The sequence below is a fragment of the Musca domestica genome, unplaced genomic scaffold (assembly GCF_030504385.1).
Source record: "Musca domestica strain aabys unplaced genomic scaffold, Musca_domestica.polishedcontigs.V.1.1 21, whole genome shotgun sequence".
NCBI classification, from domain to species: domain Eukaryota; kingdom Metazoa; phylum Arthropoda; class Insecta; order Diptera; family Muscidae; genus Musca; species Musca domestica.
Window position 1 is genome coordinate 8,987,095 of NW_026712258.1, and position 14,143 is coordinate 9,001,237.

Consider the following 14,143-nt stretch of genomic DNA (forward strand, 5'->3'; position numbering starts at 1 on the left):
ATACCTTCTACGCAATGATTTCAATTAAAACAATACTTTTCTTTGTGTTTGTATAAAATATGTTGTTTTTATTATTTTTTTTTTTTTCATTATTATGGTACATCTCTTAAAAAATTAAAAAAAAGTATGCATTACCTACATACATATGCATATAATTGTGTATCGCCTATTTTAACTGCCAATATCAATGTGTATTCATTTGTATTTGTTGTTGTTGTCTATTTACAATTCTCGGTATGGTTTGGTGTCTGTCATCCTTTTCTTTCTCCTAATTTGGCTTGAGCTGTTCTAGGATCACACTTTGGTATTTCAAGGGGCTTGGGAGGAATGTCCATTGGCAGTGAAGAAATAGAAACAAAATTAGATTCAGGCAAGTCGAGATTGTACGTCTGGTCAGAGTTATACGCATGTGAAAAAAGAAGAAACTAAAAAAAAAGTGTCAGCAATGATATGTCGTCATGAAAGTGGGGCACGGGAATTAAAATTAATTCTTCTACATCCGATATTATTTTTTCAACTTTTTTTATAAAAAAAAAAACTTAGGCTAATTAGTCAACAATCAATGAATAGTTATTTGCTAAACATTTTCTTTGTACGAGGGCAGTGCATCCGTCAGAGATTCTGAAAAAATAAAACCAGATTGAAATATGTATAAAACAACAATAACAATAAGTCTAGGGTAAGCATTTGAAGCAGCTCAGTCACAGATATAAAACGAAAACAAAATTATTTACTTAGAAAATAAACAGATATTTAATGGATTGAAAAAAATATATTATTTGGAATAATGCAGTATCAAGACACACATCTATTTAATCAAAGCATTCAAATATTTCTATAGAAGACATAGCTTAAATAATAGTTCAAAATTTAGTGATAAATCTGTACATTGGATAGCCTTATTGTACCCTACACCACGCATGTATACAAATTCGTGTCCGTAATGCCGTCGTTGATTACACTGTACGACAAGCTTATAATATTTTCAAAATTATGGGAATTGAAATGGGGTTAAAAAGGCAAATATATCGTCGTCTTCAAATTCATAAATTTGAAAAGTTCTTATATAATTGGTGTTTTTCAAAACAGTTAATAATTCCAAATCTGGGAGAGTCTTGGTTATCTAGGGATAAAAAATCTAAAATTGGAAATTTTATGACAAATTAGTGACCTATTCAATCCTTTCGATATCAGCCACATAAGATGGAATCTTGAGATTCCAATTTGAATTCAATCCCAATTCAACGAAGGATTGCCAACATAACTCCTCAAAAGAGAGGGCGCGAATTACAAAAAAATAACATTAAGCAATGAATGAACATTTGATACCAGTTCTACGGTCATATGAGAGCAACTACAAAATAGACCGACTTTATGCTATCTAACACCACTATGAATATTTAGTAGAGAAATATAGCGTCCTTATTTACATCAAATTAAAAGGAAATATATATGGGAAATGTATCATAACTTAAACCGATCTCGACAAAACTTGGCAAAGTTATTTTTAGGTATGTCCTAACATATTGAACTGAAAATTCTTGTTTTGGAGTGCAGAATACCTTGATGAACAATCGGACGAAACATATATGGGAGTTATATCAAAATCTGAACCGATTTCGTCTAAAATTGTCAAAGGTATTTTATTCAAGTGACGTTTCCCAGACCTAGAAGTTTATCGCTTTATAGGAGTACTTCCAAAACCAGATGTCCCGCAATGACACCCGTTAATGTGCTCGTTGCAGCTTTACTGGTGCCTTTTCCCTATTTTCTCATTATTCCACACAAAATGTGTGGGCTTTTTTTTCACGCAAACCTTAAATCTAGCTATACTTCCTCTAATGGCTTGGCACATTCTAGATTTACGTGCCTTAAACTGCCAGCATATATACTAGTTCAGAGCCTCTAGGTATTTTTTTTTTTTTGATTTCGCCTAGAAAACCATAATGTGGTTTGGTAGGAGAGAAATTTTTCGGTTTCCAAATCTTCTATAAAGTTCTCGTTTACGCCCCTAACTTTGAGCTTTCCCTTAAACAGCAGCTTCCGGATGGCACACTTGCTAGGAATACGTTAATTCAAGAGTCTCCGCCTGGGATTTTTGTTTCACACAGTACAACTTTCTGTTCTAGAATTCTGTCAAAAATAGACTCCTCCATGGTGACTTGTATAATTGTTTGAGTGTGTGTTGTGCGAACTTCCACAACATATAGAAAAAGCAATACGCGAGGAAGACCTATTAGCGTTGCAAACATTTGTAAATTATTGCTCCTAATTATTCATGATACGTGGAGAATTTCGCGCGGATATTCCTGATTGAAAAGATTATGTTTGCAGACTTAACAAATTTTTAAGCTCATAGTATAATTCAACGTATACTATTTATACCCCACTCTACACTGTGGTTTGTGCATTTATTTGTAACATGGCGAAGGAAATGAAATAGACCCATAGTTCCTCTTGATCCTTGATCATCCGATTTGACGTTTATTGTCCAACTGGTTAATATCAGCCGAAATTGAGTGGATTTTTGCACGAATTCAGACTAGAAGCAAATACTTCCAATATATATTTTATAATATAATACTTCTCGAAGTCATACTATGCTCTATAAGTAGTGGCTCCGTCAAATTTGGTGGAAATCTATTCAGAGTTGGATATGATTCCAAATTATAACTGTTCTAAAGCTCTAATGCGCGATCCACTTCACATTAATTCCCAATTTAAACTTATATTTTTAATGGGTAGTTCTTCTAAATATACATAGTGGTGTAGGGTATCATAAAGTCAGCCACGTCCGACCTTTCACATTTCTTTACCGGTTGTTTTATTTGACGCTATGCTTAGAAATTGCACTTATATCAGAGTTTAGCTCAACTCGACAATATAAGAATATGACGCGAATGGAAATTATTAATTAAATTCTTGTTGGTATCCCAAAATTGATATTGTCATTTCCGAAAATTGTATTACACGTACATTATCTTCTGGATCTGACTGTTTAACTTGATGTTGAATACTTATTCCTTTGACACCATTTGCCTTAAATCAAGTTTTTCTAAAAATGTGAAAAATGTTAATCCATGTACTGAACAATATTTAAATTGTATAATTAAAACAGGTCGATAGAATATCAGTAAGTCGGCGAAGCCCGATTGAAGTAGAATTACGTGACTACTTTCGTTTGCTTGAAATTTTTAATCGACATCAAGAAGCCAAATGTTATTTCTTTCAATTTTACCATTAATTATTATTATTCTGAGATCTGATAAAGCCACAAAAAAAAATTTGTATTAACTTTCGTATCGAAAAAATGCTGTCCTATAATTTTTCAAAAAGTACTTTTGTTTTGGTTATTATATATTTATGCGATGTATAAGCAATAATCAAATACTGAATTCGCAAAAATATATAAAACATATAATATGTGTGTGGGTGTGTATTTGTGTGTATATAGTACATATGTATGCAAGTGTGTTGTGTTAGTTAAGCCAAGTTTAATTACAATACTTATTTTCTGCACAGAAAATTTTGTCAGAATATAGATACCTCCGTCCTTATAGTAATTCACGGATACATAATTTTAGTAAAATATTTCATAATTTATAGATTAATAAATAGAATATTTATACTGACGTTGTTGACTTAGGCTTCCATTATCCACTCCCGGTTGGGAGTGGACCGAAGCACCTGAAGAATCGTTTAACTGATAGAGGGTCGATGACTTTGAGTCGTTCGTTACCAAGGCGGTATTTACATCTATCGATTTGTTAGTACAAGCACTTGAACTTAGTGAACTATGGTTAGCATACGGTTTGGAGCGATCACTACTACTACTACAACTACTATGACTATGATTGTTACTACGACTATCACATTCAGCGGAAGCAAAAGCACAAGCATTGGGGAAAATGCGTTTGAAGGCTGTAGAAAACATTTGGGTAATACCTGTATCGGCCAAGCGAGCTTTTCCATTGGCGGCAGCTGGATCGTGTGTTTCGGATTCCGGCCGATGTTCCACGGAACCATTGCCATTTAAGGTTGCTGCTTTGGAATGTCCATTCATTAAAGGTTGTATTTGTTTGGATGCTAAGGAAAATGGCATGGCATTAAGGATATGTTGTAAAGAGCTTCAATTAATACCTTACCTAGATGTTTCTCCACATCTTCATCGTTGTCACCACCATTGGCATCCGTTCCATTTGCGGTCACCATAACTCCGTTCGTCTTCTCCAATGATGGATCGTCTCTAATGAAACGTATCAAAAATAGTATGGCCGATCCAATGATCGGTGGTATGCCAGCCAATATCAATGGTATTGTGTATGAACCAGTTTTGTCGAAGATTATACCCGCCACCGGAGGCCCAATGGTAAGTGGTAGTGAACTTAGACCCAACAAAAAGCCAATGGCTTGTGTTGCTCCCGACGGTCCACATATCTCGTAGGCAATCGGGCCCAATAGCGATATGAAGCAGCCGTCGAACAGACCCATAATCAAACTGAATACAATGAGCAGGACATAGGAACTGGTCAGGGGGAGTAGGATTGTCACTACACCAATGCAGCTCAATGACAGTTGCTGCAAGTATATCCTGTTGACGCCGGGAAGATCGGCTATGGCTCCGAATATCAAACGGCCTAGGCCGGAGGTTATACCAATGGACATAACTGGAAGATTTTGATCATTGTTCGGATAGGACATTTGTACAAATTTCATCATGTGAACATAAGGTACAAAGTAACCGAACAGAGCCATCGGAATGCACAGGGCCCAAATGACATACTTTTTACGCTTCCAAATTTCCACATTGATGATGGACCGCATTACCATGCTGGCTTTCGAGCGTCCTGGTTTCTTTTTTGGTGGCGCTGGAGGCGGGTGCAGTGGTTTGTACACAAACGAACATAGAATTACAAAGGTACAAATAACGCTCATTATTCTCAGCGTCGTCTCCAGATCGTACGATTTAATTAAGTAATCCATGCCGGGTGGCAAGATAACGGTGAAAACACTCGATCCCGCCGTCACAAAACCACTAACTTTACCCAGGTACCGTTTGAAATAGTGACCCAGAATAGCTAAGGTCGGGGTATAGGCTAGGGCGGCACCCAGACCAAACATGATGCCATAGGTGACGTACAAAGCTCCAGTACTGTAGGTAAAGAATGATGATAGTAACAGCCCACCGGAAGATAAAATCCCTCCGATTAGTGTGGTAAGGCGTAGACCGATTTTGTCTGTGAGGCAACCGGCCACCGGAGAAAGAAGAAATGTTGTCCCAATGGTCAGTGAGCCCACAAGTGCTGGAAAGAAGATAAAATAAGAGATAATCAACGTATTTGTATATTTAAAAATATTTTTTAAATTAACTATTAAATATGGTGTTTACTCCCGTGAAAAGACTTGCAAAACTTTTCAAGTTCGTAAAACATATCTGCTAATTTTTTATTAAAAGTTCTACAAACCCCACAAAATAATGTCCTAGTTGTTAAATCGGCAATACGTATTAAATCATTATTCGTTTTGTTAGGTTAGGTTGCAAGGAAGGGAAGCAAGTCCAAGTATTTATTTGTTTATACAGTTTAATTACTACAGCAAACTAACTTCAGCCAATAACCTATGCATTGTTAAACATCGATTAGTCGTATCTTTATTTGGGTTATTGGCTTGTATACAATAAATAATAATGTAGATCTGTTTATTGCTGACATTTAAGAACTGTAAAAAGTAGGAAATAAACTAAAAGCAAAGTTGAGAAACGAAGTTCAATTAAATATGTTCTATTTGAACCAGCGGTGCTCAAGAAGAAATATCTCTTTTCAGTCAAATTTCTCTTTGCTTATTTAAATCAAGAGCAAAACAGTGGTAAGTCATTATTTATACAAATATTTTTTATCCATTTGCTTTATAAATTATTTTGGCAAACATTCGTGTTTAAAAACAATTAAATAGAACCGTAAAATATAAAGAAAAACAGAATTTTAATTTTCTCTTAAATTATCTCTTTTTTCTCTTCATGTTCTAGAACACGGTTTTGAGCACCGCTGATTTGAACGCACATAAATCAGCTATAAGTCTGCTGTGCTCATCATTCCGGGCATACTTTTATGTGTAGGTGTACATGGAAACCCGGAAAGAAATTGCTGCTATTGGTTTATTAAACTCTGTTTTAGTTAGCGGCATAAAGTTATTTGTTTTGTAATCATTTGGGCGACCCATATGTCGTTAGAATTTCTGCTATATTGTCTGTACACCAGACTACAAATGTGTATGTTAGAATGGATTAAATTATGTTCATCTTAGGTTGAAGTACCCAATTTGCGCCTGTTCCTTTCTACGGATGGAAAGAGCTCACAGATCTTAAATGGACGTAGCCATTCCAATGGCCTTAAATCAATGAAATGTGAAGCTAGTGAAAATGTTTATTGTCTTATTCATGAAAAGTGATTCATCGAAATGCCCTATCATGGTTTTCCTAGAGATAATTCCCTTCTCCGTTCTTACGTTAAGATCTCTTGTTCTAGTTTAGTTGTAAGTTATTTTAATGACAGTAGATTTGGCGTTTTCCCCTCGGAAATGATAGATCATCGTCTGCAAGTTTTCAAAAGACTACAGGGTGAGATGAAAAAACTGCAACCAACTTCAGACTGCTCTCATTTCTAAGCCACTCGTCCGACATATGTTAAAATTATTACAGTGACAGATCATAATATTGTTTACAAGAATTTTCCAGAAAAAAAGTTATTTGTGATAGAATTCAAGCGTGATAGTGTAATTTCCTCATATTTGGCTGGAAAACAACAAGTGGCTATCGTTACAGTGCTCCAGCATTTAAATGTGAATAAAGCTTTTATGTCTCGTACCATCGCTCGGGACCGTGATACTGGTAGCGTAGCCCGACGTCAAGGAAGTGGACGGAAGAAAACAGCAACATCAGCAGCAATGGTTCGAAAAGTAAAGAAGCGAATTGATCGAAACCGGCGTCGCACTGGCCGGAAAATGGCTCGTGAGCTGAACATATCGCAATGCTTCATTTGGCAAATATTGAAAAATGAGCCATTGAAATTCCAAAAAGTGCAAGAACTTACACCGCAACACAAAGAAAATAGACTCAAAAGAGCTAAAAAGTTGCTTCCCTTGGCCGAAATTGGTTTTCTCCGATGAGAAAACATTCGCTGCAGTTTGTAAGCGAACAAAATGATCGTGTTTACTTGCCAAAGAGGTCAGGTGAAAATGTGCACCTCCGGTTGACACCCGAACTCAAGGTCGCTCTCCGCTCGTATTAATCGACCGTAGCATCAGAATAAATGCTGAATATTATCGCGATGATATTCTGGAGGGTGTATTAAAGCCTTGGGCACGCAAACATTTTGGCCGCAGATCTTGGACATTCCAACAGAACTCAGCACCATCGCACTCAGCACTTCCCCGCTTCATTTCCAGCGCACAATTGCCACCAAAACCTCCGGATACCAATCAGTTGGACTATTTTGCCTGGAGTATTTTGGAAAGCAAGGTTGGCACTAAAAAATACGAAAGTATCGATCACCTCCGCCGGGAATGGGCCATAATACCGCAGAGCAACATTTAAGCAGTGTGTGACGGTTTCATTGGCCGTTTAAAGGCCATAATTCGTGCGAAAGGTGACCAATTCGAAAAAATCTAAACTTATTCTAAAATTGATGCTATTTCCGACATTTTTTGCTTTCATTCAATAAAATTAAAAAAATAATGTAAAAGTTATGGCGTGTGACTTTGTTACAGTTTTTTATCTGACCCTTTATTTTTACTCCATTGGACCCATTGGACCAGTTAAAAAATATCGCTTTGTGACGTCAGGTAGCTTGCAGCTTGTGTACTTTTCCTTAGCATGTGGTTTATTCAATCCAAAGAGCCTAGATCACCTTGAAAGTATTTAAGCGTTAAACGCGAGTTTCCTTTCCAAGGTATCCTACGTAATGGCATGGCACGATTAATCGAAAATTTAGTAATAACCGAATATTTTTTCTCCCAAATTATATTTTGGACAATTGAATTAATCGGCCATTCAAAATAATAATCGATAGACACCCAAAACCAAAAATGAGCATAGACGGTAGCAACCCTAGTTACTAAAGGTGCATGAAGTCTTTGCATGATGCCAAGCTGCTAATGTACCCTCACCTTAATACCGTTCGTGATCGGCCACGTTCAAAAATGAAATAGACGCATGGGATGATATAAGATCGGTCTAACCTAAGCTGTGCCGCCTTGCACAAAAATAGTTATGTTCGATAACTCGAAAGTTGTTATATAATTTTTGCTTAGTAAATTTTCCTAGTAAGAAATTCTAAACTCTCAGAATGCAAATTGCATTGCCGATTTACTCTCTTTTACTGGATTTTGTACAATGTATTACAAAATATTGAGTTATCATGCATACCTAATATTTGTTCGGTTCCAGAACCTTCAAGAATCGACTAGTTTTGCAATTTTTTTCAATAGCAAAAAGAAAATATCGGTTTTCGTTGTAAAAACTTCTACTTTCTTTCAGTTCTGGAACAGACCAATCACTTTTTGATTGGTATGTCTGTACCATCAGAACAACTTTTTCCAAAGCAGGTGCCATTATAACGAAAAAACGGAGCAGATTAGCCAAAAACGGCTATCAAAGCTCCTATTTTTAAATTCTGTACTAAATAAGTAAATTCATTTGTAATAATTTGAATAAACAGATAATTTTGTAATTATTAAATAATTAAGTGTTTTTATTTATGGCAATTTTCTATTTTTGCTAAAAATATGGATTTATCGATTAATTGTTTCTAATTAATCGCCACTCGTTATTTATCATTTCCATCAATCAAATGAATTATTTATTCTTTTTATACCAAACACCATGTTTCACGGTATTATGGCTTTGTGCATTTGATTGTATCAGGCAGAAGGAAACGAAATAGACCCATAGTTCCTTTTGATGATCTGCGTAAAATCACATTCTGAGTCGATTTATGCATGTCACTTCGTCCGTCAATCTATCCATGTATTTTAAACAAAATACAAGTTGCATTTATTACCCGATCCAGATGAAATTTTGTACAAGTCATTTGTTTGACCGAAGGACGAGTTTGAGATAATCGGTCAAAATTTAGATATAGCTACCATAACAAAGATGCATCGTCCGATTTGCTTTTTATTGTGCACCATACGTGTGATATCAGTTCAAATAGTATGGAATTTTGCACATACGACCAAATTAATCCTGAAAATAAGGATGCCAAATAGGGTCGAAATCGGTTTACATACGATATAGTTCCTTACATATTTTTCATTTGGTTTTTATGTTTTTTATTTGTTTTATAAAGCTCTCCTCAATATGCAAAGGGGTGTAGGGTATCATCAAGTCGGCCCGCCAGATTTTTACTGGGTTTTTATTTACAACACAGGTAACTCAGGGCTGCAATACTCGTATAATTTACAATCGAAATAAATGTACGATTATATATTAAATATTAATTTGAATAATAATTGTAAGATATCCCCCGAACGCTTTCGACATTTAGAGTTCCACAAACTAACACATTCAAGGCAAGATTACAGAAACGAAGCTCAAGAAGCCAAACGCATGAAACAGACGTTGTAGGTAATGCGTCGCATTTACTTTGCCATTTCCATAAGAGAGCAAAATGGCAACAATAACAACGTCTTATGACCATACTCATGTCCAGAGCGTCAAAGAATCGATTTGAATTTATTAGCCATCTATGACCACATCAAGCCGGCAATCGCATTCAAAGGAAAGCAGACGTCAATCATAGCAGCAATAATCCGCTGAACACACACATCGAAGCTCTCGTCTGAAAGCAGAAACAAAAAAACAATAACACCAACAGCTGCTGCTGTCTTTTCAAAGCTTTAATGGACTGACGTTTCGGCGGTGCAGATGATAAAGACAACAACTGTAATCTTCATTCAAACACCCATCACATTTACCACTTATGACACCTACATTCTGCGTTCGTCCGTCTGTCTGTCGAGCTGTCCAGCTGCACTGTTCCACTACATTTCACTGAACCTTCACGTGCGTCGCCTTGCAAGTTCTAAAGACAACAGCAAATGACGGGTTGGCTTGTGCCAGATATTCGCTCCATTTAGTCCAAGATTAGGCGTCAAATGTGATCGGAGATCAAATAGAGGCACAAATGATGGCAATTAACAACCAGCAAAAACGTACTTCGTGCAAAATCTTTGCAATTGAATTATTTTCTAATCTAATTGTTTTTCTTTGCAAAACACATGCACAACACAAACACACACTCACATACCCAGCACACACCCAGTCACACATTACATAGCGCATTTTATGAAAAGATTTATGCGCCCGTCAAGAGTTTTTAGAGCATTCCAAAGGAAAATTACAATGGTGAGCAGAGGCCGCTTCTACGATTGACACACTAACCGGCAATCCAATCGTATGAGGGGCCTTCAGTCTAGTTTGTCGAAAGCGTTAACTATTTCAAAACAATGGGTTTGTTAGTAGGAGTTACATATGGTTCTTGGATAGTCTTTTCTCGATCCGTTTGAAGTTTTAAATGAACTTACAAATGTAAACTCTCATCTTTCCGCTAGATATTAGATACTTTCAATGTTTTCAACGTTTCAAGCCTTATTTTGCCAAACGACACCATTTAGGCAGTTTCGCTTTTTAGGCAGAGACTAAAATTCACCTGATAGAATTCTTAAAACGAATTGGGAGGACAAAAGCACCCTTGAAAAAAATTGAATGTTCACATCTGCCAGTGGCATTCTGCTCCACCAACATAGCCATAAAACCATTTCGGAAGGTTCAAAGGAATCGTCCGAAAATATGGCCACTTTTCCAACCACGATAATGCAAATTGATGTTTGGGTAGGTGAAATGTTTTTTCGGCATAAGGCGAATGGACGTAATGAGCCGCAGCGTTCAAACCCTACTGTCCGTGGCAAACTGAGTATGTACGACAACAGGTTGGTACAGGAGCACAAGAAGTGGAAATGAGGTAGACTATGAGTAAGGATTAAATCGCTCCCCAACCCTGGGAAGAAAGATAATAGAACCTCCGTGAATGAAGCTCAATTATGTTTTACGACGTAAAGGCTCCGAAAGTGATGAAGCGAGACGAAGTCGTATAATACCCCGTCTCTCAGTGAAGGTACCGCCAGGAAGAATATCAATATCAAGACGCATATCAGGTAGATGGCGTTGGTAGTAGATGTCTGATGTATTTATAGGAATTTCGCTGATTTTTATCCATTAAATGTATGCCGAAATGCTCTGGAATATATTTTTGAATTCAAATCTATAATTTTTAATACTTTTTCCGTCGGGTTTTCCCGATTTATTTTTATTTCTGTTTCTAATTCATTTTAGTTAAATCGTAAAATTAAGTCGGCCATCTATTGACTGATCGAAACAATGGCTTTGGTAGCTTTCATACCGATACAGACAGAGATGTCATCAACAATTACCGTATGAATACCGTCCTCGGAGTTTAGCCCTCATAAATTGGAGCTAAAGAGCTTTGACTGTCTAGACAAACCAGGATAGTCGTATTAGCGCAAATACGTTGAGGATGGTGCAGTCGTCTCAATCTGCATTGGGCACGAATTGACGAAGATGTGCGAAATGTCTTTCATCTCTTTACAGCCCGCAAAGCTAGCAAAATGTTTAAACCTGGATTTGGAACCGAATTAGCAGAAATCCAACCAATCATGTTTAGCTTTTATAACAACAACACTATATAGACAATGAAATAAAATTATATAAAACCGTGCCCCCAGTTCAAGAAATCTATCAGGCAGGACTGAATGCATCTGGATGGATTGATGTTATCTATTATTACAATACGAATGTCGTCCCTAGCCACTAGCAATCAAAAGACCATCAGGCATATGAACTAACAAATCAATTAATGAAGTATGGCGAAGTTAGGCACAAATTCGAATCTAGTTTTCTTAAAGTGGACGTCTGGGTTTTGTATTTATTTATTGGCTTTGGGTGGTCATGTTATAATAGGGAACACATTACTTGGATTGTTAATCGACCAATATACAACTGCCCAGCAAAAACACATATTAGACAGCAACTACCGATTTTAAAATAATGTGCAGGGGGCAGGTTTGGTTTTTTTACAAAAAAAAATTAATAATAATTTACCATACTGCCAAAACGTTAATGAAGTTTAGCAAAACTCACTTAGTTGCCTCTCTTGCTTTTAACTGGACTTTGGCGTAAAAAAGCAAAAAATCTGGCAAATATGATCAATTAATTCATAGGAATATAATTTAAATTTTTAAAATTTTAGAAGAAAATATTGCAATCGACTGCATATTTCATTAGGCCAATTTGTATATTCCTGTCTTGAAGGCCCATAATACCCGGAATTAACCCTACATCCTGCTTATGATTCAGTTATCTTCACTTGTAACTATGTACATAAATACTAGTGGCATTACTCCATTTTAATAATTTACAATTTAAGTAAATGTATATTTAAATGCTGCAACTAGATAACAGGATTATCATAACGATAATGATCATCATCATCATAATTATTGTCAGATAGCAAAATTCAAATATTTTACTAACACAAATCACAGCGACTGCCGAGATGCGATGAAATGAGACTATATCAGTTAGAACCATAGAAAATAATTTATTTGCAAATCCATAAAAACATGCATGCCTACATACATACATATGAATAAGGCATGTGCGTACATATCAATTATAGTGTGTGTGTATATCTACATACCTGTATTCAAATCTTAAAACTAATTCAATTCTAATTGAATCGATTGATAATTCAATACGTCTATTGATTCCATTCACTTGCTTCATCTTCTTCTTTGTCTTGTCAATGATTGGGAAAATGAGAAACAACATTGTCGGATGTGGGCGAATAGGCAGCAGCAATAGCAACAATAAAAATATTTTTTTTTTGGCCCTGAGCATTGATATCGCTTTACAGTTTCAATACTTGAACGCATGCTTCACTTCTCCACAAATTTATCACATCACAATTGAAATCACTGTCAAAAATTGTTAATATGTATTCCCAGAACATGTTAAATGCATTTATTCACTCATGTTCTTTGTGTTTAGATAATTATTTGCACTTCCATGTGGGTGATTGTCAATACTACAGGCATATGGGTAAGATGTTTGACTTGGCCAAATATTATAAACTCACATAACCCATATTTTTTAAAGTAATATATATAAAAATATGTTCATTCCTAAAAACATTTCGTCAATTGTTGTGGATAATACCAGAACCTGCCCTAGAAAGTTGAGACGCATGTATGTTAAAATAAACAATTAAAAGACAACCTATCCTCTACCATATATCCTCTACTATTTTAAAAGAACTTGAAAATTTTTAACAAATTCCGAAAATACCGCTTAAATGAAATGCATAAGTAATTTTTTGTCATGGGCTTTAGTACCGATTTCGAACTTCAAGTACAAAATTTAAAACAATTCCGGTGAATAATGTCTTTAAATTCATAAAAACGCCGAATATTGGAAGGTACCGTTATATGGGGGCTATAAGTAGACATGGCCCATTTACGAACTTAACCCACCTGCCTTTGTGGGGTCTAAAATCTATATTTGAAGGAGTTACAAAGGAAATGACAAAGTTAATACACACTCTATAAAATGGTTGAGGGTACAAAAAGTTACAGAGAATTTCGTCAGAGAATCCGCATTTTTAACACAATTGAACAACAGAACAAGTAAAAGAAGAAGGTAAGTTCGGCCGAGCCGAACTTTTAATACCCTCCACCGTTTCGAAGGAAATTGATAAATTTCAAAAAAAAAATCCGAAAACTACCACTTAAATGAAAACCATTATATGGGGACTATACGAAGACGTGGACCTATATACGAAATTTTTTGTCATAGGCTGTAGTGCCCATTACGATCTTCAAATACGATATTTGTTACAATTACGTTGAATAACGTCGCAAAAATCATGAAAATACGGAGTATCGGGAGGTACCGTAATATGGAGGCTATACGAAGACGTGGACCTGCACAGACAATTTTCTGTCTTAGGCTGTAGTACTCATTAGGATCTTCCAGTACGAAATTTGAAACGGTTCCGGTGAATAATGTCGC

The 14,143-nt window shown here is 36.0% G+C and overlaps 1 protein-coding gene across 2 annotated transcripts in view; it reads right to left on the reverse strand.

The window, feature by feature from the left end:
- Positions 1-530: 530 nt before the first annotated feature.
- Positions 531-14,143, reverse strand: part of LOC101893323 (monocarboxylate transporter 10) — a 35,795-nt gene continuing 22,182 nt past the window's right edge. For both annotated transcript variants that reach the window (XM_020038486.2, XM_005188280.4), the window contains exons 3-5: positions 4,146-5,303; positions 3,946-4,086; positions 531-621 (exon numbers count right to left, since the gene is read on the reverse strand). In XM_020038486.2, coding sequence (XP_019894045.2) covers positions 578-621; positions 3,946-4,086; positions 4,146-5,303 — 1,343 coding nt within the window. In that variant the 3' untranslated portion in view covers positions 531-577. The remainder of the gene's footprint in view (positions 622-3,945; positions 4,087-4,145; positions 5,304-14,143) is intronic.